General features: G+C 41.9%; 1 protein-coding gene across 1 annotated transcript; it reads right to left on the reverse strand.

The window, feature by feature from the left end:
- Window positions 1-8777: 8777 nt before the first annotated feature.
- On the reverse strand, window positions 8778-19063 carry NMS (neuromedin S). Its single transcript, XM_065928866.1, has 9 exons — window positions 18991-19063; window positions 16468-16523; window positions 16135-16173; window positions 14164-14187; window positions 14013-14066; window positions 11973-12047; window positions 10539-10574; window positions 9904-9945; window positions 8778-8816 (listed from the first exon to the last, which is right to left on the reverse strand). The coding sequence occupies exons 1-9, from the start codon at window positions 19061-19063 to the stop codon at window positions 8778-8780; spliced, it is 438 nt and encodes a 145-aa protein (XP_065784938.1).
- Between the last annotated feature and the right edge of the window lie 6409 nt (window positions 19064-25472).

Consider the following 25472-nt stretch of genomic DNA (forward strand, 5'->3'; position numbering starts at 1 on the left):
CTAATCGTGTGACTCCATGGGTTGTATCAAGTATTTCCAGTTTCCTAATGCAGTGTTCTGGACAAATGGAATGGATCTCCCAGGAAGAATCCATTTACAGTCTGCCTTTCTCAGCAGCCAGGTGCTTTGTAAGTCAAGTTTGTTTCAGGGGATAGAGACTGAGGGTGGGTTCCTTCAGCACTTTCTCTTTAGCAGCTGAAAATTATAAAGCTCGCAGTCACAACAAGGTTTTTCATCTAAGGGTACTGGCGTTTGGAGCCGTGTCTCCAGGCATTTTCTTCTGGTGCTGAGTGAGGATCTAATGATAGGTGCAGGGAGGGGTCAGCTGAGGACTGTGAGGTGGGTGGCGCAGAGTATAGCACGAGACTCGAAGGTTCCGTGGGTGTTTATGGCTGCGGAGGTGCCGTTTGACTTACTCATAACAGGTGCCTTTATGGGGCTGTCAGGTAGACCTGAATAAGCATGCATGCATTCTCTCGTGATGGGTCTGCAGTGGTAAATTAGTAAATGAATAATTACCAGGCTTAATGCATTTCTTGGCTTCCGTCAAGTCTCCTGAAAGGTTGATAAGCCAAACATTTGGATTTCCTCTTTAGCAACAAGAATTTGATGTCAGTGTTATAGCGTTCTGTTAATCCCTCGATCGTGTCCCAACTCTTTGTGATCCCGTGGGCTGTAGCCCACCAGGCTCCTCTGTCCATGAGACTTCCCAGGCAAGAATACTGGAGTGGGTTGCCATTTATTCTCCTAAGGGGATCTTCCTGAACCAGGGATCGAACCCATGTCTCATGCATTGCAGGCAGATTCTTTACCATCTGAGCCACCAAGGAAGCCCTGTTATGTTTCTTCCCAACCCAGGGATTGAACCTGGGTCTCCCGTGCTGCAGGCAGACACTTTACCATCTGAGCCACCAGGGACTTTGTTACATTTCTGCTGCTGCTGCTGCTAAGTCACTTCAGTCGTGTCCAACTCTGTGTGACTCCATAGACGGCAGCCCACCAGGCTCCCCCGTCCCTGGGATTCTCCAGGCAAGAACACTGGAGTACGTTGCCATTTCCTTCTCCAATGCATGAAAGTGAAAAGTGGAAGTGAAGTCGCTCAGTTGTGTCTGACTCTCAGCGACCCCATGGACTGCAGCCTACCAGGCTTCTCCGTCCATGGGATTTTCCAGGCAAGAGTATCGGAGTGGGGTGTCATTGCCTTCTCCGTTTCTAAACCTACTTAATTAAGCCCAAGTTGTGTTCATTCTTTTCCTGATGTTTGAGCATAAAGTAACCAGGAACTCACTTCCAAGGGATATTTAGCTTTTCTCTTCCCTGTCCCTAGCTCTCTCCATTTTCACCTTGATATACTGAAACACTAACTTTACCATAAAAATTTAAGTGGTGGAGTTTTTATTTACACTAATTGGTATTACTTAAGATTTTTTTATTATAAAATGTAGAGTTTGATAAAATAATAGTTATCTAGTTTTTAACTCATCCACTTCTCTTTAATGAGTCCAGTTGAATGTCTCCTGCTTCAGGTACTTGAAGAGTCTCTATAGCTGGAGGAGTTGTGTTTTTCTTCCTTTTTCTTTGTAAAAGAAAAAGTGAGCTTGATAAAATTCTTATTCTGGCACTAAATGTATCTCCTTGAATCCTCTTATGTGTCTCCTTACCAGAGGTGGCTCTTCCCACATTCTGAAATTCCATCTGAGAATATTTTTTTCTTTTCTTTTAGTGAGTGGGTGTATGTGTGTGTATACTAAAAAGTCTTTTTTACTTCAGAACAGTTGTAGATGAATAGTAGAGTTGTAGAAATAGTACAGAGAATAAATATATTGATGTAAATTGTTGAAGCCACTATGGAGAATAGTATGGCAGTTCCTTAAAAAATTAAAAAATAGAATTGACATATGATCCTGCAATCCCATTCCTGGACATATATCTTAAAAAGATGAAAGCACTAATTTGAAAAGATACATACACCCCAGTGTTCAAGCAGAACTGTTTATGAGAGCCAGAACATGGAAGCCACCTAAACGTTCATTGACAAATATATGGATAAAGAAGATATGGTACATACGCACAATGGACTATTAGTCGTAAAGAGAATGAAATAATGCCCGATGTGGACCTGGAACTTATCTTTTACATAATCACTTATCCATTCATTTGCACAAACATTTTTGGAGAGTCTACTTTAAGCTAAGGGCTGTGTTAGCCCTCAGAACTTGAAAATGAATGAGGCATGGCTCCTGCCTTCGGGAAGCTTATGCTGACCTGGGGAGGACCCAGGGAGCAGCTAAGGAGAAGAGAGGAAAAGCTCTGTGGATGCGGAGGTCAAGAACTCTAGGCCCAGCGCGTCAGACAGATATTCACAGGGGCTTTGAGGCAGGAGGACAGGAGGCAGGTGGAGAGAAGGACCCTGGACGAATTGCCACATTCCTTAAGAGAAGAGGGGTGTAGCATAGATGTGGCTAACAGGACGGAGAAGGGATAAGATGTCTTAGCCAGAAGAAATGAGTCACCAAGAAGCGTGGGAGGACGGAGGACAATTGACCTGGAATATCAAGGCTGTGAAAACAACCCCTTATCCAAGGTGTCCCAGAATCTCTGGTCCTCTGGACACTGAGCAGCCTCCCAGCCTCCCCTGCCACCACTTCCCAGGTCCTCAAGGAAGAGAAAGGAAGAGAGGTTCAGCATCCAGGGAAGAGATGGTGGATAAAGAGGGGTTTTAGCGCGATTCAGAGAGTCCAGAGAGGCGTCCGTTAGAGGAGAGGGAGGCAGTGGAAGGCAGCTAGACCGGGAGGATTCAGGTCGGTAAGCACTCGTTGCTTCATCAGTGGACGCCAAGGCAGCTGGCACTGCGTGCTCTCCTCCCCACAGACACCCCTCACTCTTCGCCTATTTCAGGTCAAGATGAGTTTTCCCCAGGAGGGTGACAAACAATAGCTCTTCCCTGGACCACGCCTCCTCCAAGTGTGTGGACATATGGTCTACCAGCTGGCTGTCCTGCACCCTAGCATCTCCGCAGCTGCTGTGAAGGGAAGCTTCTTCCCCTGGGTTCTGTTTTATCACAATCACCCTCCAAGTTCTGTTTCACTGATGTCTGGAAGACAAAGACTAAGGGTATAAATAAAATAACACCTACCACCCCTCCTTCATGGTTTCTATTGATCGTGGCTTAAACTCTTGAGGCAAATTGATGGTTTTAATATTAAACTGAAATACCAAGAGTCAGCAAAGAGATTAGAGAATTGAACAAAAAAAATAACCCTTTCCCAAAGTGGAATTTTTCCAGCATCTTTGGATGTGGTTTATTTGGGCCAGGAAAATGTTTCTTTCAGGTCAGGTATTGAGACACACAAGATGAATAACTTTATAAAAATTAAGAAAGCCAGAGAGTCTAAACATGTTGAATTGGAAAAGCACCTGAATCTCCTATCTCCTGGGAAAGGTGGGGGAGTGTCCCTGTTTAGCCTCCTCTGATTGATCCAGATCCCTTTTTGGTCTCAAATCCGGTATAGCCCTGGCCATGGTGAACTCTTCTTCTTTTTTTTTTTAAATTGATTTATTTGGCTGCACCAGGTCTTAGTTGCTGCATGTGGGTTCTAGTTCCCTGACCAGGTATCAAACCCAGGCCCCTGCATTGGGAATGGTGAGTCTTAGCCACTGGACCACAGGGAAGTCCCAACCATGGTGAACTCTTGATTCACCTTGTTCTTGCACCAGGAACACCATCCCCACCTGAGTCAAGGGCTAAGGTGGCAGGGTTTGTAGGTTTGTAACTTCATGTGCAACTCAACCTTGTACCCGCATTTCATCTCACTCCTATTTTTTCATTTCAGTCTAACTTTAATAAAGATGTATCAGTCTTTTAACAAACATTCACAAACATTGACTGTCCCAGCACTAAAGGAAAACATAATGGTGACAAGATATTCTAGATGGAGGGACTCTGGGTAGAAGATGTGATCTGATCATAAATGGAGCCATCAGTGTATGGAAGGCAAGAATAAGATCTAGTGGGAAATGTCTTTTTAACTAAATCATGTCTTGATATTGCATTCTGATCTGATGATTTTAATCCCTTCAAATATATATTAAAGCATGTGTTCTTTAGCCATGTCCAACTCTTTGCGACTTCATGAACTGTAGCCCACCAGGCTCCTTTGTCCATGAGATTTTCCCAGCAAGAATACTGGACTGGGTTGCCATGCCCTCTTCCAGGGGATTGTCCTGACTCAGGGATCAAACCTGCATCGCTTATGACTCTTACATTGGCTGGCAGGTTCTTTACCACTAGTGCTGCCTGGGAAGCCCTTAAAGTGTGGTTTTTAAATTTCAAAACTAAATTCTCCTCAGGATGGCTGTGCTGGGTCTTCACTGCTTTGTGCGGGCTTTCTCTGGTTGCAGAGAGGGGAGGCTACTCTTCCTTGTGGTTCAGGGGCTTCTCACTGTGGTGGCTTCTCTTGTGCACAGGCTCTAGAGTGTGCGGGCTTCAGTAGTTGTGGGCACGGGCTTAGCTGGCCCACAGTATGTGGAATCTTCTCGGACCAGGGATCAGGCCCATGTCCTCCACATTGGCATGCAGATCCTTATCCATTGTGTCACAGGGGAAGTCCTACTCAGGACATTTTTAAGGCAGTTTGGACACTCTTCTTATTTCATCTGAAAATTACTTAGTTGTCCAGTTTATTTAGTTCATTTACTATTGGTCTTTCATCTTTCATCACTGACTTGAAAGTTGTTTTCTTTCTTTTTACTTTAACCATATTCTCTTAAAGGTCCAAAGTTTCCAACAAAAAGGCTGATGTAAACAATATCATGTGTGGTTGTGTAACTCTTACTGTGAAGACACAATGCCTTTAAGATATCAAGTGAGGAAAATCACCTCAGTCTTGACCCTGGCCAACAGCTATTTCCAAGTCTCTGGGAAGTGGCCTGTGATGGTAAAGAGCTACAGGTATTGGAGTCGTTTCAACCTGGGTTTGAATTCTGACTCTACCATTTAGTGACACAGCCCAACATCTCGTGGAAGTAGACTTGCTCAACTCATCCTGCGTGGCAGGGTCTACAGATAGGTCTTAAAATATTCTTTTGGAGAAAATAGGATTTAGACTTATTGCAAAAGCTTATGAAAGTGAAGATAACCTTTATTATAAAATAAAAAACTAAAAACTGAATCCTAGAAATGTGATGGCTAAATGACAGTTTAAAATGAGGACTCTTAAATTTGATGAGAAGCTTGAGAGACTTCAAAGACAGAAGGTTCAGTGCAGTTTATGTTCATAACATGTATCATTCAGTTTAGTTCAGTTCAGTCGCTCAGTCATGTCCGACTCTTTGCAACCCCATGAATCGCAGCACGCCAGGCCTCCCTGTCCATCACCAACTCCCAGAGTTTACTCAAACTCATGTCCGTCAAGTCGGTGATGCCATCCAGCCATCTCATCCTCTGTCGTCCCCTTCTTCTCCTGCCCCCAATCCCTCCCAGCATCAGGGTCTTTTTCAATGAGTCAACTCTTCGCATGAAGTGGCCAAAATATTGGAGTTTCAGCTTCCGTGTCAGTCCTTCCAGTGAACACCTAAGACTGATCTCCTTTAGGAACTGGACATGGAACAACAGACTGGTTCCAAATAGAAAAAGGAGCATGCCAAGGCTGTATATTGTCACCCTGCTTATTTAACTTATATGCAGAGTACATCATGAAAAACGCTGGGCTGGATGAAACACAAGCTGCAATCAAGATTGCTGCAAGAAATATCAATAACTTCAGATATGCAGATGACACCACCCTTATGGCAGAAAATGAAGAAGAACTAAAGAGCATCTTGATGAAAGTGAAAGAGGAGAGTGAAAAAGTTGGCTTAAAGCTCAACATTCAGAAAACTAAGATCATGGCATCTGGTTCCATCACTTCATGGAAAATATATGGGGAGACAGTGGAAACAGTGTCAGACTTTATTTTTGGGGGCTCCAAAATCACTGCAGATGGTGATTGCAGCCATGAAATTAAAAGACACTTACTGCTTGGAAGGAAAGTTATGACCAACCTAGATAGCATATTAAAAAGCAGAAACATTACTTTGCTAACAAGGGTCTGTCTAGTCAAGGCTATGGTTTTTCCAGTGGTCATGTATCACTGGGAACCCTCAATTGTCATTTACAGCGGAGGCACCCGAGAAGGTAAAGGCCAGGTGCTCACTGCTTCTTGAAGAGTCTAGAGTTGGTATGTGGGATTTTACGGGTTTTTTTGTTTGTCTGTTTTTAAATTTTATTAACGTATAATGTGGTATTAATTTCTGCTTACAGCAGAGTGATTCAGTTATACACATATACGCTCTGTCTCATAGTCTTTTCCATCATGGTTTATCACAGGACAATGAATACAATTCACTGTGCTGTACAGTAGGTCCTGTTGTTTATCCACTCTATGCAGAATAGCTTGCACTTGCTAATCCCAAACTCCCAGTCTATTCCTCTCCCGCCCCTTGGCAGCCACAAATCTGTTCTCCATGTCTATGAGTCTGTTTCTGTTTTATAGATAAGTTCATTTGTGTCATATTCTAGATTTCACACATAAGTGATAGCATATGGTACTTATCTTTCTCTTTCTGACTTATTTTGCTTAGTAGAATAATCTTAATTTCTTTTTTTTTTTTTAATTTTATTTTATTAGTTGGAGGCCAATTACTTCACAACATTTCAGTGGGTTTTGTCATACATTGACACGAATCAGCCATTGAGTTACACGTATTCCCCATCCCGATCCCCCCTCCCACCTCCCTCTCCACCCGACTCCTCAGAATAATCTTAATTTCTAGGTCTATCTGTGTTGCTGCAAATGACATCATTTCATTCTTTTTATGGCTGAGTAATATTCCTTTGTGTATGTACACAGCATCTTCTTTATCCACTCATCTATCAGTGGATATTTAGATTGTCTCCATGTCTTGGCTATTGTAAATAGGGCTGCCATGAACATAGAGGTGCACGTATCTTTTCGGATTATAGTTTTGTCTGGATATATGCCGTAGGATCACAAAGAGTTGGTCACGACTGAGCAACTGAACAAGAAAAAATGCCCAGAAGTGGGATTACTGGATCATATTGGAGTTGGTATGTGGAGCCCCTGGTCAGCAATATAGGAGCAGTTCTCATTAGGGCAAGTCCCTTTGGTACCATTTATTTAACAAAACCCATCTCCAAAGTGTAATTACAGCCCACACTCCCTGAGTGCTCACTGGATACCACCACTCTAAGCCCCTTATGTGGACTATCTACTCAGTCATCACAAAAATGATGTGAAGATGCTGTTATTACCAGCCTCGTTTCATCATAAAAGTGACCAACCCACAGTCCTCCAGCTAAAAGGTGGAATCAGGATCTGAAGCCAGCCAGACACTCCCAAGCCTGTGCTCTCAACTCTCAATAATAACAAGGTCGTCAAAATATGCTAAAACAATACCAAATCCAACACATTTTAAACATATGTATCTTAAAGCTTTCCCGGTGGCTCAGACAGTAAAGAATCTGCCTGCAATGCAAGAGACTCAGGTTCAACCCCTGGGTCAGGAAGAATTCCCCTGGAGAAGGTAATGGCAACCCATTCCAACATTCTTGCCCGGAAAATCCCATGGACAGAGGAGCCTGGTTGGCTACAGTTCATAGGGTCACAAAGAGTTGGACACGACTGAGCAACTAACACACGTACACTTTAAAAATATACCCAATCCTTCCCTCAACACTTTCCAATAAGAAATGAAAATGGTCGTGTCAATGCTACTTTATTTTTTACACAGTTGAATATTCTAGTGAATACAGAGACCAAGAGAATTCTTTTTAAACAGTGCTCACAGAAAGAAATTTGACGTTTGTTCAAAGCAATTGCTCAGTTGCCTGATCCAGTCTCCCTTTGCCATTGAATTCTGAAAAGAAAAAGGAAAAATGTACAGGTCAGATGGAATCATTATCAAAATGGAGACAAAGCAGAGGGGCATGTTATTACATAACATATTTAAAAATGCCTCATCTTGTCATGGCGTAAATGCCCATAATCAGGACTCATGAGATGTGTTATTGCTGTAACTGACCAGGCCATTAGGTCAGTGTGGGGGGGATGGCCTCAGGGACCAGCTTCCCCTGTACGGCCACGGTAGCACGCCCCCCAGCATCTGCACAGAGCTCTCAGACACTTTGGCCTGCCAGGGCCTCAGTCACTGCTGGCTGGTCCAGGTTGTGCTCCAGGAGGGAGGCTGGGGCGCCCCTGAAGGACAGCAGCCTCATGTTCCTGGAACCACATCATTATAAGAGACAGAGAAGGTCCAGAGTTGCCCACATGCAGACTCCCCCAACACCATCAGAGGCCAGAAGCCGAGAAATCTCCCAAGATTTCACCTCGGGGTCTCTGAGCATAATTGAATGGAGGGAATACTCTGGCCTGGCTGTAGTCGGAAATGCTCCCACTATGGAAAGCTCCTCCCCACCAAGCATGCCAGATACGTGGATATGCCTCATCACAAGGGCCCAGTGAGAAGTCACGAAAGCTTCTGTCTCCTCACAACTGCTGCTGGAGACAGCACACCTGCCTTATTTGGGACAATGCCAGGCTGCAGTGGGGTCTCTGTGATGCTGAGAGCATAAAAGGGAGGGAGCAGAGGTCCTTAGGGGCTCCACATGGTTCCCACTTTTTGGAACTATCACCCCTCCAGCTGCCTCTCACTCCCCCATGTCTGACATAAAACATTTATTTGGAGAAGAGTTACAGAGAGGCTGACCTTGGACAATCCTATGAGGTGTCAAAGTCAAGGTTTCTTCCATTCCTTGGCTGAAACAAAACAAGACAAAACAAAAAACAATGGAGCTGCTTATAGTGCTGAGACCAAACTGCCTGAAATCTGATTCTTGGTTCCAGATTCTTTCTCTACTACCCTAAGTTTCTGTTCTCCTAACTGGGATGTTAGCAGCTTCCTTGCGGGCTCAGCTTGGGAGTGGGTCTGCGGGTCCTCTGGACAGTGCCCCAGGACCCCTGCTGCTCCTGCAGCCCTGACACTGTCCCCCACCCCACCACTCCATCCCTTAGCCTCTGTTTATATGGCAGGGCCATCCCCAAACCATTCATCACAAGATTTCTCATCCTAAAGACATCAGGGGGACCCAGACCAACTGTTTCTGCAAGTACTTTCCAGAGAACAACCACCAATAGGGCATGCAGGTTTAAATGGTATAATTGGGGTGTTGTGGAGGTGGGATGAATTTCTGTGGTTAAGTAAGTTTGGAAATGTGTGACTGAGCCACATTAAAGAGCTTATTTCCTGAAGACATGGAAGTGTGCTCTGTAAACATTGGAGTGTCAGGTGCAGTGTTTTTGACTGTATTTGATCTTTGCAGAGCATCTCTTAGCACCAGTGACCACAGAATGAAGATGGAGGAGCATATGCTTAGTCTGACTCACACGTTTTTCTGATGCAAAACTGAAGATCTAAGGGATGAAACAGCTAGTGAGTGGTAGATCAATCAAGAACTAAAAGACCATATGTGACTTTTGCAAGGGGTTTCAAGTCCCATCGGGAGAAGGACCAGTAGACTCCTATTCCCAGGAGAGGGCCAAGTTTTCTGGACCTTCATGCTAGGGAAAATGGACTCCAACTGTGGTTGGTCCCCGCATCTATCCATCAACATAGCTTCCGCCTCCCACCCCTGAGCTCCTCCCAGAGCCCTGGTGTCCTCAGCCCATGTCCTGCTGGACCTTTGCCTTTCCGTGTGATGACTCACACCCTAAGGGTGAGAAAGTTCCCTCAGTGATTCACCAGTTCCCCATGGGGCCCTGGCCGGGCTCATTCAGTAATAACTTCATAACTGGGGAGGTAGAACGGAATCAGGGTGAAAAAAAGAAAAGAAGAAACATGCTTTACCCTGAAAAGGAAAAACGGTCTTCCCAAGGTGGCAGTGTAATCCTGCAAGATAAAAACACAAACTGTTACCCGATCAGGCTGTGCCAAAGGTCTTTCAAAGATGTCTATGGAAGTAGTTTTCAAAGTGTGGTCCCCAGACACAAAACACCAACGACACCTGGGAACTTGTTAGAGATGCAAAACCTCAGGTGCCCACTGATTCTCTGGGGTTGGGGCCCAGCCATTTGAATTTTAACAAGGTCCCAGGTTCTTATGGTTCATGGTCAACTTGAAGAAGCACAGGTATTGACACATGGGGTTCATGCCGCCTGCAGCATCCCTCCCCAAATTTGCACAATAGCCTGTGGGCCCCTGAGCCAGAACACAAATCTCCAGGAGCAGATGGCCCCATGTGACTCATCTGTAAGAACTGACATGAAATAGTCCCTCCTGCGGCATGGTTTCTTGGTTCCTTTCTGCTCCAGGACAAGCCCAGGGAAACCCCAAATTAGATGCTCAGCCTCAGAGAATTCCAGAACATACTGTGAGGCCAGTTCTTTGTAGAAGTGGTCCACAGAGCCTGCAAACATTCCCCCATCTCTAGGAGATGCAGATCTTTCTTTTGGGGGGTGGCGTTTGCCGTAAGGTTTACCTACCTTTTTGGTAAAATCCGCTGCAGTGGCCCTGGAATCCTGCAAAGGAATGAGGACCAGGTTCATTTAATAGGAAACTCACCCCCTGTTCCCTGACTTGCAGTGGTGCTGTGACCTGGCCCCTCCCTGGTTCCATTCAAAGATAATCAGAAGTCAGATGCAAAAAAGTCATTCAAGGAGACAGCTAACCTTGGAGACAATTACAGTTTCTTATTCTGGAAGGTGAGGATGTTTTCTTGATGGTGCTGCCTTAAGGTCTAGGACAATGTTAAACTTGCTTGTTCTTCCCAACCGCCTCCACTTGAAATTGACTCCTGGCATAGGCATATTTTCCAAGGATAAACCATTTCAGTTTCTTCAGCTCATCTTTGCCAGTAAATCTGGCCTGTTAGTGGAGGCTGACTCAAGCTGGAAGCCTGCTGTCAGCATCTGAGCAGATAGACTGTGATGGCCTGTGCTCAGGATGACCAACTGGCTTCTCAGGAAGTGAGCAATTTTCTGGGGTCTTGGCATTTTCAGAGCTAAACCTAGGAATGTCCTGGGCCAACTGCAAAGAGTCGGTCATCTTACTTGGACTCATATTGTCCAGAAATTGTGTTTCTTTGTTTTGCTCCCATGCAACAAAACTTTGATGGACCTTTTCAACAGGTTCAGCTATTACCGAAACTGCAATGCAATGCTAAGTCGCTTCAGTCGTGTCTGACTCTTTGAGACCCTATGGACTATATTCCACCAGGTTCCTCTGCCCATGGGATTTTCCAGGGAAAAATACTGGAGTGGGTTGCCATTCCCTTCTCCAGGGATCTTCCCAACCTAGGGACCAAACCCATGTCTCTGCATCTTCTGCATTGGCAGCTGGGTTCTTTGCCACTAGTGCCACCTGGGAAGCCCATTATTGGAACCAGTCACAGCTAAACTTAAAAAATTTTAATCAAAATGATTCATTTTTAAAATTTAATTTTTATTTCATATTAGTACATAGTTGATTTACAATATGGTGTTAATATCAGAGATTTTTTTAAGAAACAAAGCTCTGATGTTGCAGCTAAGACCCAGAGCAGCCAAATATACATAAAAATATTTTAAAAAACAAAAGAAACAAAGAGATAGGAATAAAGGAGCAGGTGGGACAATGGGAAGCAGTGTATATGACCAGGGCAGGTGTCTATGTCATAAGAAGGAATAAGAAGGGGCAGGGAAAGTGGAAGAAAAAGGCACAAAAACTAAAATGGAAAAGGATGAAGACCACAGATGAGGAGAGGATGATCAAGAAGCTGGACCACAGCCCCTCCCCCACCCCAGCCCTGCAGCCACCGTGTGAAGCTTGTACAAGGAGAAAATGCCAGTGAGCACCACCCAAGGCAACAAAAGGTATTTACCACGGTGAAGTGAACTTTTAGCGGCATTAACAGTATGGTGGTAGGAAAAAGTACATACGCGCCGCCAAAATGTCTTCATCCTTCGATCAGCAAGCTTGGCTGCCAGACGCATTAGAGGGTGCACGGGCGGAAACTGGCAAAGAAGCGGTGAGGGTCAGATAGTGCCAGGACGGAGCCCAGGGCTATGCGCAATCCTGTCTGCTCACCCTCTTACAAATGGGTTTAATTTTCAGAGTAAAATCCATTTCCAAGCCTAAGCCTGAAGTTTTATGATATCAATAAAGAATCGCTTGCCTGGCTCACACATTTCATTCCAACACAGCACTTAAAAATATTCCCTTAGGGGAAATCAGACTTGTATCTGCATTAACCCCAAGCATTTGCCCCATTGTGGAGTACTTCATCTCACAGAAGCATCTCTGTGAAGATCCTCTCTGGCTCTCCAGATGTGCTCTCCTCCTCCAAGGGACAGGCTAAAAGGTGCCATTCATCACCACCACCCAACTATCTTATTTCCCTGAATGCCTCATCTGTGACTGCCCAGCACACACTCAGACATACACACCCTACCTTATCTAGTCCTGTGAATTCTCCCCAGGTATTTTGGCTCAGAGTAAAACTTAATTTTTGTTTCCCTGGTGGTGCAGTGGTAGATAATCCACTGCCAATGCAGGAGACATGGGTTTGACCCCTGGATTGGGAAGATCCCCTGAAGAAGGAAATGGCAACCCATTCCAGTGTTCTTGCTTGGGAAGTCCTATGGACAGAGGAGCCTAGTCAACCACAGTCCATGGGGTCACAAAAGAGAAGAGTCAGACACGACTCAGGGACTGAACAACAACAACAAAAGTTAACTTGCATCATAGACATGGGATTTATCTTTTCCCTCCCATTTTTATTTTTTTTTAAAGATTTTTTGATGTGAACCACTTTTAAAGTCCTTATTGAATTTGTTACTATATTGCTCCTGTTTTCTGTTTTGGTTTTTTGGCTGTGAGGCATGCAGGATCTTAGCTCCTCAACCAGGGATTGAACTTGCACCCCCTGCATTGGAAGGCAAAGTCTTAACCACTGGACTGCCAGGGACGCCCCCTTCCATTACTGACATTGCTCCACTTGCAGTGCCCATGGCCTGACTTGACGATATCACCCTCCTTACCTGATCCCCGTGACCAAATCTATACTATTCTTGAGTCTTTGCCTCTAAGGGAAAAAGAACATTTTGCTTGGTATTTGTATGTTTGTTTGTGTGCTTGTTTTTAAGGATCTTCCTGAAGACTTACAAAGTCTTGATTAAATAAATAAGCAACTTTCTAATAGTATAGTTTCAATCACTGTGACTGGATTGAAATTCTAGTAAAAATTCTATTCTGTGATCTTCCCAATATTCTCCAAATCATACCCTGTAGAAATTCAACAATCTCTCCCTAAAGGTAACTCAGATTTCTAATAAGAAAATTAGAGATGATGCTTTTAATTCCCACAGCACATATTACACTGTGACAGTGACAAAATGCACTCACGGATCACTGTTGGGAATACGGCACTTTACACTTAACGAAATAGTTTTCCAAAATTTAAAAACAAAAGGTAATAATGAGCAATGTAAATAGAGTTCACTCTTTACCAGGCTCTTCTCGTCCCTCTGTTTAAGTGCATAGTAAAAAGTGATTTCTCACTAATTTTTCCTTTTCTGTGATATGTTCTCTAGCTTTTCGGATCTCGCAACCTCCCTGGCCCCTTCCCCAAAAAGGGAGAGAGATGATCCCTGTAGTCCTCAGCAAAAAGCACCAAGAGTGTCTGTTTTTCTATTTATCTGCATATTTTAAAGATTTTTTTGATGTGAACCATTTTTTAAAGTCTTTATTGAATTTGTTACAATATTGCTTCTGTTTTGTGTTTTAGGTTTTTTGGCCCCCAAGGCATGTGAAATCATAGTTCCCTGACCAGGGATCAAACCTGCACCCCCTACATTGATAGGCGAAGTCAACCACAAGACCACAGGGAAGTCCCTATCTGCCTATATTAAATGAGAAGGGACAAAGGCAGGCAGAGGAAAGTGACTTCTACAAAAAGATGACCATGATAAAATACTGACCCCTGTTTTAACCGGATGCGTTGGCTCCTGAGTTCTGGAGTAGTGAAATAAAAACTAAATAAGAGGGAAAAAAAGATTGATTTTAATTCTAAGTGTCACTTGCTGAAAGTGCAGTAATTGCATACTTTGTTACTGGGCTGGTAGTACTCACCCTTTTGTATACGTCTTTATTATCCTGGAAAGAGAATAGTGAGGATGTCACATAGAATTTTACTAGGGCAGGTTTCCAGTAGAATTTACAGCAGGTACCTTCTTGACTTACCTGAATATTATGAAATAAATTGGCAATCAAAAGGAAATCATTTTGCTACCTTAATAGAGCTGCAGTTGATGTGGAATCTTGCAAAAAGGAAATTTGCCAGCAATAACATTACTTTAAAACTTAATCTTATTTTACCCTCTCGATCTTCAGGGGAAAACATACTCTATAATGCATTGAAGCAATACCCTAATCAATTCCCAGATAGCCATCTGACTAAGAGGTGGGATAAAATAATGGTTGCAACTTTTAATTTGCTCCTGGGCATATGCTAGAATTCAGTTTTTTAAGGGTTGCTTCATATAGCCCAATTTCTCCCCCTAAAATCTCTCTACATGAATCTTCACTGTTTTTTTCAGAAAACCCAGCTTTTAATTTCTAAATCCTTGTTAGAGCATCACTTTGTTCTGTTCTGTCTGCATGAATGACAACCCAGGAAAAGCTGTACTGGCAGCAAATCCTACTCAAAGATGTACTGTGAATGATCTTGCAAATATCTGGTTACTATTGGTCTCATCTCATTTATAATACTGACTGATCTCATCTCATTTATAAACATTGCTGAATCAGCTCAAACTTCAGTCAAGACAGAAATGAAAGTTGTTAGGAACACTTCGATTTTGTTGCTGTGAGTAGATCTTCCTACAAACTGTGGAGATTTTCTTCAGTAACCAATACTTACATAATTCTCTCTTTCTCTCTGTGCTATGCATGTACACATACACACATGCATATGGACACACACACAAAAACGAACCTAAACTATGAACAGCAGAGGCTCAATGGACATTAACTCTCTACTTCCTTACCATCACCATTTCTAAGTCAGCCGAAAGTATTTACTACTTTTACAACTCCTGGTCACTTGTGAGCTTCTGTTCATAGACGTGTGTGTGTGTTGTGTATGTGTGGTGTGTGTGTGTGTGTGTGTGTGTGTGTGTGTGTGTGTGTGTGTGTGCATGTTCTGGACACATATCAGGTAAACAATATTTTTGTTACCATGTTTATCAACTTTATACCATTACTTTCCAAGTAAAAAAAATGTGAAGATGATTTTCTAGGTGATGAATGCCAACCCTCAAGATCATATGCACTTTCCTGCTTTATTCTTTTCTTTTTAGAGAAAAAAAAGTTTTTAAAAATTTTAGTTATCTATCTTGTAGACTATTTCCCCAATTAGAATGTAAGTTCCATGAAAGCAAGTAGTTCTGTCCATTTGGATCAGTACTATATCCCCACATAGTATGCAATTATATGTATATATGTGATTATTTGGGCTTCCCAGGTAGCTCAGCTGGTGAAGAATTCACCTGCAATGCAGGAGACTCTGGTTCAATTCCTGGGTCAAGAAGATCCCTGGGAGAAGGGATAGGCTACCCACTCCAGTATTCTTGGACTTCCCTGGCGGCTCAGATAGTAAAGGATCTGCCTGCAATGTGGGAGACCAGGGTTTGATCCCTGGGTTGGGAAGATCCCTTGGAGGAGGGCATGGCAACCCACTTCAGTATTCTTGCCTGGAGAATCCCCATGGACAGAGGAGCCTGGTGGGCTAGAGTCCATGGGGTCACAAAGTTGGACATGACTGAGCAACTAAGCACAGCCCAGCATGTGATTATATATTTGATATGCATATGTGACTATGATCATTGTAAGAATGCAGATGAACTACCAATATTTTATGGTCATTTCTATTTAGGAGATTCACTTGTTATTTCCCAAAACCATACTTTTATACACACAATGCATACACACAGAATTCTGTAGGTTGCAAAAGAGTGCTTATTTACAGATATTGATTACAGCATAAACAGGCGCACTGTTATAAATACAAGAATTATCTTACATACATCAATTTTTTTTTACCTTAGGTTGTCTAGAAAGACTTGCCCAATATGCCATCCACTAAAAAAATGAGGAAAATGAGTCAAAGATAAGTACAAATTCCTTAATCAATAGAATTAAAATTAAATTCTAAAATTGCTTCCTTTATGAACACTGCATTATCTTCTCACACAGCAGCCATGAATTTCAACACAACCCCCAAGATAACTTAGACGCGGCCATGAGAATGACAACAGAGAGTTTCTGCTGCAGCCAAGAATCTGATCTGAAGACAGTTTTCAGTGAACATTGTTCACATGATATTTTCAAGGTAAAGACTAAATAAAAATCTCACATTACTGAACAATGGTGTACCTCAGACTTCACAATATCCAGGCCATCTGAAGCATCAGCTAAAGGTCGAGGAAATCCTATCGTGAGAAATCATAAAAACCTCCATTAGGAAAAAAGAGGTAGCAGCATCAACTTTTCAATCTTTACCATGAAAAACATACAGTGATTCTATTAATATGATGTTGTTAAAAGGACTGACAAAGAACACACACTTCTACCTACCACTAGCAAATCTCAGGCTTGTGCCAAAATTAACTTAAAATTGCAAGGTTTCTCATATTTACCAAGAGTTAGAAAGTCAGGAAAGAAGAGAAAAAACACCTAGGTAATAGCTCAATTTGTATTTAGATGGAATGTGTAAAGACAGGATATCAAGAAATGGTGTCAATAAGAGGAGATATACAATGTATGACAAAAACCACTACAATAAAAAAATTTTTTTAATTAAAAAAATTTTTTAAAAAGAAGAGATATACATATATATACAGCCGATTCACTTTGCTATACAGCAGAAACTAACACAACAATGTAAATCAGCTATACTCCAATAAAAATTAATTTAAAAATCAACCTCCTCAAAACCTTGTATCTACCTCTACAAAACACTTCTACTTCATTTTTTATTTTTCTTCTAGTTACATTAATAAGATGTAATTATTGTTTAAAAAAAATAAGTATGTGCAACAGAGTTAGTCTTGGAACTTTAAATAAATATGGCCATTTGTCTCTCTGCCTCATCAGACACTTCAGGGATAGGATTATGGGGAAAGTTGCTACCGGCATGTACCCAAACCTTCTGCCTGTCAATTTTTATCTGACCTAAATGAAGTCTTCATCTCATTTGCATATAACACAACACTTGAAAAAATAGTTAATACTGCAACTGAAAGAATCAGCTGAAGGATAGATCAAAACCAACAAGATGAAATTAAACGGGATAAATATGAGATGCTCAATTCAGATTTTTAAAATCTGAGGCAGGGAATATCTGGCTCAAGAGTAGTATTTTTTTTTTTAATATTAAGTGATATTTTGCTCTCTGCAGTCTCACTATGAGCCAAGAAAATAATACTGTATGCAAATAATACTGTCCCAACCTTGAAAGGTTATAGTCCTATCTGAAATGATAGAATATGTGGTGAGCTGATGGAACTGAGCATAGGTTTCTTTCACCAAGAGAAAAATTATGAAGTGTGTGTTAACTGCCTTCAACTATTTTGAGAACTGTCATAAGAAATATTAGTCTTATTCTGTTTATCCCCAAAGGGCAGAACTAAGACTAATGGTTAGAAATTACATGTGATCATATTGCAGCTTGATGTAAAAAAGTTTTTGATGACTGGAGGTATTAAAAAATGCACAGTAATTCAAAACAATCCCCTAAGGATTTATTAAGAGTTTCTGTGTTAACATTACAATGATAAAGATCATAAGGACCCCATACTCAGGGAACAGAAAATTAAATTATAAAAAGAGGGAGGTGGATATAAACATGTAAGCAGATAAATAAAAGGTAATAAGACATTGTAATATTAATAAGATGCTTTTGAAAACCAGGGGAGACAGATACTGGCTAACTTGGTCTGGTAGTGAGCTGAGTGTCACTGAAAGTAATCAAATAGGGAAACCATAAAAGTGATCCCTGCTATTCTGAGAGGCTAAACTAGATAAATTCCATGGTTCCTTGCAATGCCCAGGCTTTGTGATTACACCGCAGAACACAGGAAAACAAATATGCTATTTGAAATGTATTTTCTGGTCGAATATATTTTCAAAGATATTCTGCTCCTTAAACCAAAATTCTAATGGAAAATTCTAAAATTTTGAAATAACTGTGTTTCCAACAGGAGCTTCCACCTCCTCCTTCCACATCCTGTATCATATAGCAAGTTACGTGGATATGGGCAAGAAATTTTGACTACGAACCCCATGCCTAACCCTTGTTCCCTACAAAAGCACTGATTCTCAGTTGCTGACGCAACCACCCGAGTCCCGTCAGCACCTCGGACAGCGCCCAAGACTTGGAAGAAGGGAGATTCTTGGGACGCTGCCCCCACCCCACTTCCCCACCACCACCCCTCCCAACAACCCTGTCCAATCCAGAGCAAAGACTATGAAAAGATTCCTTTTTTCTGTGTTCACTTCTACACTGCTCCTCTCCAACTGTCTCTCAATCTTCAGTCTTTGGGACTGTAAGCCCAGTATTACCATCTCTGCTCTCATGTCTTCAGAATTCTAAGACCACATATGACTAACACGTTGGAGTTGCCCCCTGACTCATATTCCTCAGTTTCAGTGGCACATCCCGGGGCCAGCCCCAGGGCAGGAGCTGTTTAAAGGCAGTTCCACACGGGAAAGTAACCTCCTTAGGTAAAAGGCTGTGGCATCTAGCTTTGTCCCTCCTCTCTGATGGAAGCCATTTCTAGAGGATGGGTGAGGAGATCAAGCTAGACTCCTTCCAGAAGTGCCTTGAAGGATCAAGGTCTATCCCAGTCTTCCTTAGAGCTCAGACCAGCTGGGGTCTCCTGGAAGGGGTCCCCTTACCTGAGGAAGGAATTTGTAGCAGGCAGAAGCAATAGATGGCCAAGATGGATGGGAACTGGGCAAGACATTTCATCTTCAAAGTCCAGATTTTCTTTGCTGGCCACAGATGTGTTCTGCCAGGACAGGAGCTGAGCATTTCCTGAAATTCCACCAGCACAGACAACCCTTCACCCTGCGTCTGGACAGCCCAGTGGAGAAGGTGCCTTTATTTGCAATGGCCTGGAGCGCATGGGCTGAGCACCAATCAGCTTTACGCAGGAGGGCTGGCTTTCTCGTAAATGTCATGCTGGGCCCTTATTTGTAGAATAATATCTTCCTGGTGTATGTAGGCATTGTAGAGTCATCTTTTCAAACCAGCAATAAAAATAAAAAGTGGAGAGTCATAATTGCTATTCTATAGTGGTTTGAGAAACATTTCTGACTCAAAAAAAAGGCTTTTTCTCTTTTTTTAAAATCAAAGCACTGGGCATAGATCTATAAACTCTTGAATGATGAAGTCTTGTTTTGTAAGAAGCTGTTTATTTTCCACCATTAACAAAGGATGCTTTGTAGTCTTTGCTGTATCTGTGAACAAAATTTGGAGTCCTGGATATAACTTTACAAGTAACTTAGAAGTTCAATTAGGGTTTTTCAAAAATTAAGTATGGTTGAAAATTAGACTTCTTAAGGTTTCTCCAGATTCATTTCTATGAACAAGTAAAGTATTTCAAATTAAATTAGTATTAAAGAAATTATGACAGTGTTTAATAACAATAATAGCAAAATTACTTCATCTACTAAGCTTTCGTTTAGGATATCATATAGGTTATTTTATGCAATCTTGTAGGAAACCCATAAGGAATGTGTTTCCTTCCTAATTTTATGAATGGAGAAATTGAGCCTGGGAGAGATTAAGGAACTTGCCAAGATCACCAAGCCATCGAGGATGCAAACCAGGGATTTGGACTCAAGGGTGGGATTTTAGTTGGTGTGTTATTTTTTTCTAAAAAGAGCTTCCTTGAGATTGGATATGAGATAGAAGAAAAATGAAGTCAGCGAGCTTGCAAAAAGTGTAACATACATGGCAGATACAAAACAGCTTTAGGATTTTTTTTCACCATGCTTGTCTTTAATTTTTGCTTTTAAGGATTAGGAGAGTAAGTTTTGGTGGAAGCTGCTCAGCATGAGCTATTTATTTATGAATTAAAATGTGATATTTTGTCAAAAAATTTCTAATTCATAACAAAGTGGAATTATAAACTATAGTCATAATATTTTGCCTACTTTTTTGATCCAATGAGAAATGGAGATTTCTATTTATTACAGTATCTGACACTTTGGTTCAAGGAGAAAAACCAAAGTCTTTAAACATCACAGAGAGAAGATGTCTTTTGTATTAAAATACAGTTGAACAGCAAGTCTATGGAATGAAAGAAAAAAATGAATGATTGCTTTTTGAACATAAACCTCTTATCTGTATCATATTGAATACAACTGCTTATGGACATTATAGACACAAAATGCACAAATAATAGCAAAGATTTGTGTTCTATAAATTCTATAAAAGCAAAGTTCTATAAAGCATCAGTCAACAATTACTTTTCAAACATCTGGCCTGTGTCTAGCAGTCAACTGGGTGCTCTATGCACAAACATACATTTTAAAAATAAACCTATAGGGTAACTGACTTGTATCAAATTTATTTTGTTTCCTTTGCATATTTGAATTCATTGTTTCTCATATTCAGGATAAAAAATTATTTTTTATAATAATTCAGAAATGGGAAAAGGAAAAACCGAGAAAAAATCTGCATTGATATTATTCAACAACATTGGTGTAGACTGAATTGTGTTCAAGCCTTGACCCCTCAAGGTGACTTTACTTGGAAACAGCTTTTAAGGAGCTAACTAAGGTTAAATGAGGTATAAGGATGGAGCCCTAAGACAGTGGAACTGTGTCCTTCATAAGAAGGAAGAACACTAGCGTGCTATCCCCACCCCTGCTATGTGCTCACAGAGAAAGGCTGGAAAAGGATACAGGAAGAAGGCCCTGTCTGCAAGCAGAGGAGAAAGATCTTGTCAAAAACAACCTTACCAGAACCTTGATCTCGGACTTCCAGTCTCCAAACTGGAAGAAAATTAATCTTTGCTGTTTAAGCCACCCAGTCTGTGATCTTCTGTTATGACAGCCCAAACCAATTGACACAAAGAGAGAGATTTTTAGCCAATTCAGTACAAACAGAAAATAATAATAAATACATGTGTGCTCAGTTGTGTCCAACTGTTTGTGACCCCACAGATTATAGCCCACGAAGCTCTTCTGTCCATGGGATCTCCTAGGCAAGATATTGAAGTGAATTGCCATTTCCTCTTCCAGGGGATCTTCCTGACCCAGGTATCGAACCTATGTCTCCTGTGTCTCCTGCATTGCAGCTGGATTCTTTACTGCTGAGCCATCATGGAAACCCAATAATAAAATAATGAAATTGAAGCAAAAGATGAAATCTCTCATTGTTTAAAATGATGTGATTATCTACCCCCCCAAATCCGAAAGAATCAATTGGCAAATTATCAGAATGAATAAGAGTTTACTGAAATAGCCAGAGTTAAAGAAAACTATTTTCAGGAATAATTTTCTTTCCTTAGAAAGAAAATGTGTTTGTTTCTTAGACTTAAGTGAAAACAAATTCAAAAATATTTATTAGGAAATGTAATTAGCTTAAAAATCTATAAAATACTGAGAACTAAATGAAAAAATAAATATAGAATATATGAGAAAATAAATGTACAGAACTTTACTGAAGGACATAAAAGAATATGTAAATAAATAAAAAGGTACATCATGATCCTTGACAACATTCAATGTTGTTAAAGGTTCAACTGCTTGCAAATTATTCTATAAAGTCAGCACAATTCTTATTAAATTCCAAAAGGACTTTTCATAGAATCTTAATACTGATTCTTGAAATTAATTTGGGAAAGAAAATATTCAAGAATATGCAAGAAATTTCTTTTAAAAAGAACCATACTTTGTTAATGTGAAAACGTACTATAAAGCAATAGTAATTATGTTGTAGTAGTCATTTTGTTAATGATCCATGAACAGGCAAACAGATCAATGGAAAGAGAGTATTGAAGCAGATCAGCTTTTCAAAAAATATCTATTATATATGTTACAAATATTTCTTCCCAATTTGTGGGATCTTAGTTCCCTGACCAGGGATCAAACCTGCACCCCCCCAATATTGGCAGTGCAGAATCTTAACCTCTGGACTGCCAGGGAAGTCCCAGACCAGTTTAACACAGAGTCAAGGTGGTATTTCAAGTCAGTGTAAAAATAATGAACTACTCAATAAACGGTGGTTAGGGCAACTGGCTATCCATCTGGAAAAAATTCCCTCTTTCAGACAATAATTCAAAATAAAATTCAGAGGATTAATTAATTAAACCTAACATACACATGTAATGTGCACACACACATATAAAATGCTATATTAGAAACAAACAGAGTAAATAATTGATTGGAAATCGCTCTTGGACAAAACCTCAAGTAGGGAAGTCTGTACAGTGGAGCTGGTTTTGACAAGGGTTTGAAAGACAGGTGGAGTTCGTGGAGCAGAGCAGGCAGTTAAGGGCAGGGTAAAAGGTGTGGAGGCGAGAAAGCATCAGAGAAGAGTGGAGTTTGGGGACAGAAGCGAGGCTGATAGCTAGAGAGGGAGGAGTGAGAGCGTGGCATCTTTGGAGAGGTTGTCGGGACTGTGTCGGAGACGATGGGGAGGGACTTCCCTGGAAGTACAGTGGATAAGAAGAACTCGTCTGCCACTGCGGGGGACACGGGTTTGATCCCTGGTTCAGGAAGATCCAATGTGCCTTGCAGCAGCTAAGCCCCTGTGCCACAACTACTGAGCCTGCAGTCTAGAGCCGGGGCCGTAACTACTGAGCCCGCATGCTGCAACTCCTGACGCCCACACGCCCAGAGCCTGTTCTCCCAAGCCACCGCAAAGAAAAGCCCAGGCGTCACACAGAGAGGAGACCCCACCCACTGCAACCAGAGAAAGCCTGTTTCCAGCAACAAAGGCCCTGCACAGCCCAAAACAATAAATAAATACATATTAAATAAAATGGAAAATAAAATCTTTAATATAAAAGATGATGGGGAAGCAGAATGAAGGGTTCAATGGAAACAGGTTATCAGTCTGCAGACTTGTAGAGAGAGTGGTCAACAAGTAACGTCATTTTTATCTGCTTACGCTTTCCATTTGCAAATGTAGCTGCCCACCACTAGCTGGGCATCTTTGGGTGGTAGAACCTGGCCTCCTCCTTAAGGAAGGGAAGTGAGAAGGGAGAGGAGCACAATGGTTAGCGACCAGGTCGGCATGGAAGGCTGCCGCTGCACTTGAAGAGCCTGCTATGCCGATCAGGAGTGGGATGTATTAGGTAAGAATCAGGACATTCTCACAGTTGGAAGGCAGGATCTTGGGATCTGAAGGTGGAGTCATCTTCAGGTGAAGAACAGTGAGGACCACGCCCATGGAGTGTTACCAGGAATGGAGAGGAGGTGGTGCATTCAGACATTTGAACTGGAGAACTGACAGGAGTTAGGCGTGTGTGGAGGCTGAAGGGAAGGAAGGAGCTGAGACGCCTTCAGGGAGTGAGGTCTTCAATGGAGAGCAGAGTGGCAGCCCTGACTAAGACCGGGATGCAGGCTTGGCGGGAGGGCGCTGGGTTGATGTGTTGGCTACAGGCCTGCAGAGGATGCAAATGGAGGGGCCCAGGATGTAGTTGGAAACGAGTGTCTTGTGCTTTATCGGGTCGGCCAAAAGCTTCATCTGGGTTCACCATAAGATGTTACAATCATTAGTTTCATGGGGACCATGTGCTATCAGGGATTGTAACTCCTAAGGGGACACAGATGTCTCTTGGTATGTGAGGGATGCTGTGCATTCTCATCTCTGAGAAATGCACAGACACATGTAATGCCCAGTTTTCATAGCATTTCAGAGATTCAGGCACATGGTATTGTCCACCCTTTATCTTTATCAAGTTAAAATTTACATATAATAAAATGCACCCATATTAAATGTATCCTTCCAGGAATTTTGAACAACTAAACACACCCAAATAGCCAGCATTAAAATCAAAATCTGAAACATTTTCATCACCCCCCAAATTTTCCTCATTTTGGAGTTGGTTCCCACACCAAGTCCAAGCCCTAGGAAACCACTGATCTGTCAGTCACTGTAGATTAGTTCTGTCTAAGGCAGAGGGACCAGAGATCAAATTGCCAACATCCGCTGGATCATTGAAAAAGCAAGAGAGTTCCAGAAAAACATCTATTTCTGCTTTATTGACTACACCAAAGACTTCGACTGTGTGGATCACAATAAACTGTGGAAAATTCTGAAAGAGATGGGCATACCAGATCACCTGACCTGCCTCTTGAGAAACCTGTATGCAGGTCAGGAAACAACAGTTAGAACTGGACGTGGAACAACAGACTGGTTCCAAATCAGGAAAGGAATATGTCAAGGCTGTATGTTGTTACCCTGCTTATTTGACTTATATGCAGAGTACATCATGAGAAATGTTGGACTGGAAGAAGCACAAGCTGGAATCAAGATTGCTGGAAGAAATATCAATAACCTCAGATATGCAGATGACACCTCCCTTATGGCAGAAAGTGAAGGTGAACTAAAAAGCCTCTTGATGAAAGTGAAAGAAGAGAGAGAAAAAGTTGGCTTAAAGCTCAACATTCAGAAAACTAAGATCATGGCATCCGGTCCCATCACTTCATGGCAAATAGATGGGGATACAATGGAAACAGTATCAGACTTTATTTTTGGGGGGCTCCAAAATCACTGCAGATGGTGACTGCAGTCATGAAATTAAAAGACGCTTACTCCCTGGAAGCAAAGTTATGACCAACCTAGATAGCGTATTAAAAAGCAGGCATTACTTTGCCAACAAAGGTCCGTCTGGTCAAGGCTATGGTTTTTCCAGTGGTCATGTATGGATGTGACAGTTGGACTGTGAAGAAAGCTGAGCGCCGAAAAATTGATGTTTTTGAAGTGTGGTGTTGGAGAAGACTCTTGAGAGTCCCTCGGACTGCAAGGAGATCCAACCAGTCCATCCTGAAGGAGATCAGTCCTGGGTGTTCATTAGAAGGACTGATGCTGAAGCTGAAAGTCCAATATTTTGGCCACCTCATGCAAAGTGTTGACTCATTGGAAAAAGCCCTGATGCTGGGAGGGATTGAGGACAGGAGGAGAAGGGGACAACAGAGGATGAGATGGTTGGATAGCATCACCGACTCGATGGACATGGGTTTGAGTAAACTCCGGGAGTTGGTGATGGACAGGGAGGCCTGGTGTGCTGTGATTGATGGGGTCACAAAGAGTTGGACACGACTGAGCGACTGAACTGAATCTAGAATTTCACATAAATGAAATCATACTTTACATACTATTTGCACCTGACTTTTGTTTAGCATTATCCTTGTTGTAT

This window comes from Muntiacus reevesi, chromosome 3 (genome assembly GCF_963930625.1).
Source record: "Muntiacus reevesi chromosome 3, mMunRee1.1, whole genome shotgun sequence".
NCBI classification, from domain to species: domain Eukaryota; kingdom Metazoa; phylum Chordata; class Mammalia; order Artiodactyla; family Cervidae; genus Muntiacus; species Muntiacus reevesi.

Excerpts from the sequence above, each read along its gene's own strand:
- NMS (XM_065928866.1), bottom strand. The coding sequence starts at position 19,063 with ATGAAATGTCTTGCCCAGTTCCCATCCATCTTGGCCATCTATTGCTTC. Across the intron at positions 12,048-14,012 it reads CGCATCCGGTTAAAACAGGG|TTTCCGCCCGTGCACCCTCT; the intron begins GTCAGTATTTTA and ends CTTCTTTGCCAG. Across the intron at positions 9,946-10,538 it reads CAGCGGATTTTACCAAAAAG|GATTACACTGCCACCTTGGG; the intron begins GTAGGTAAACCT and ends TTTATCTTGCAG.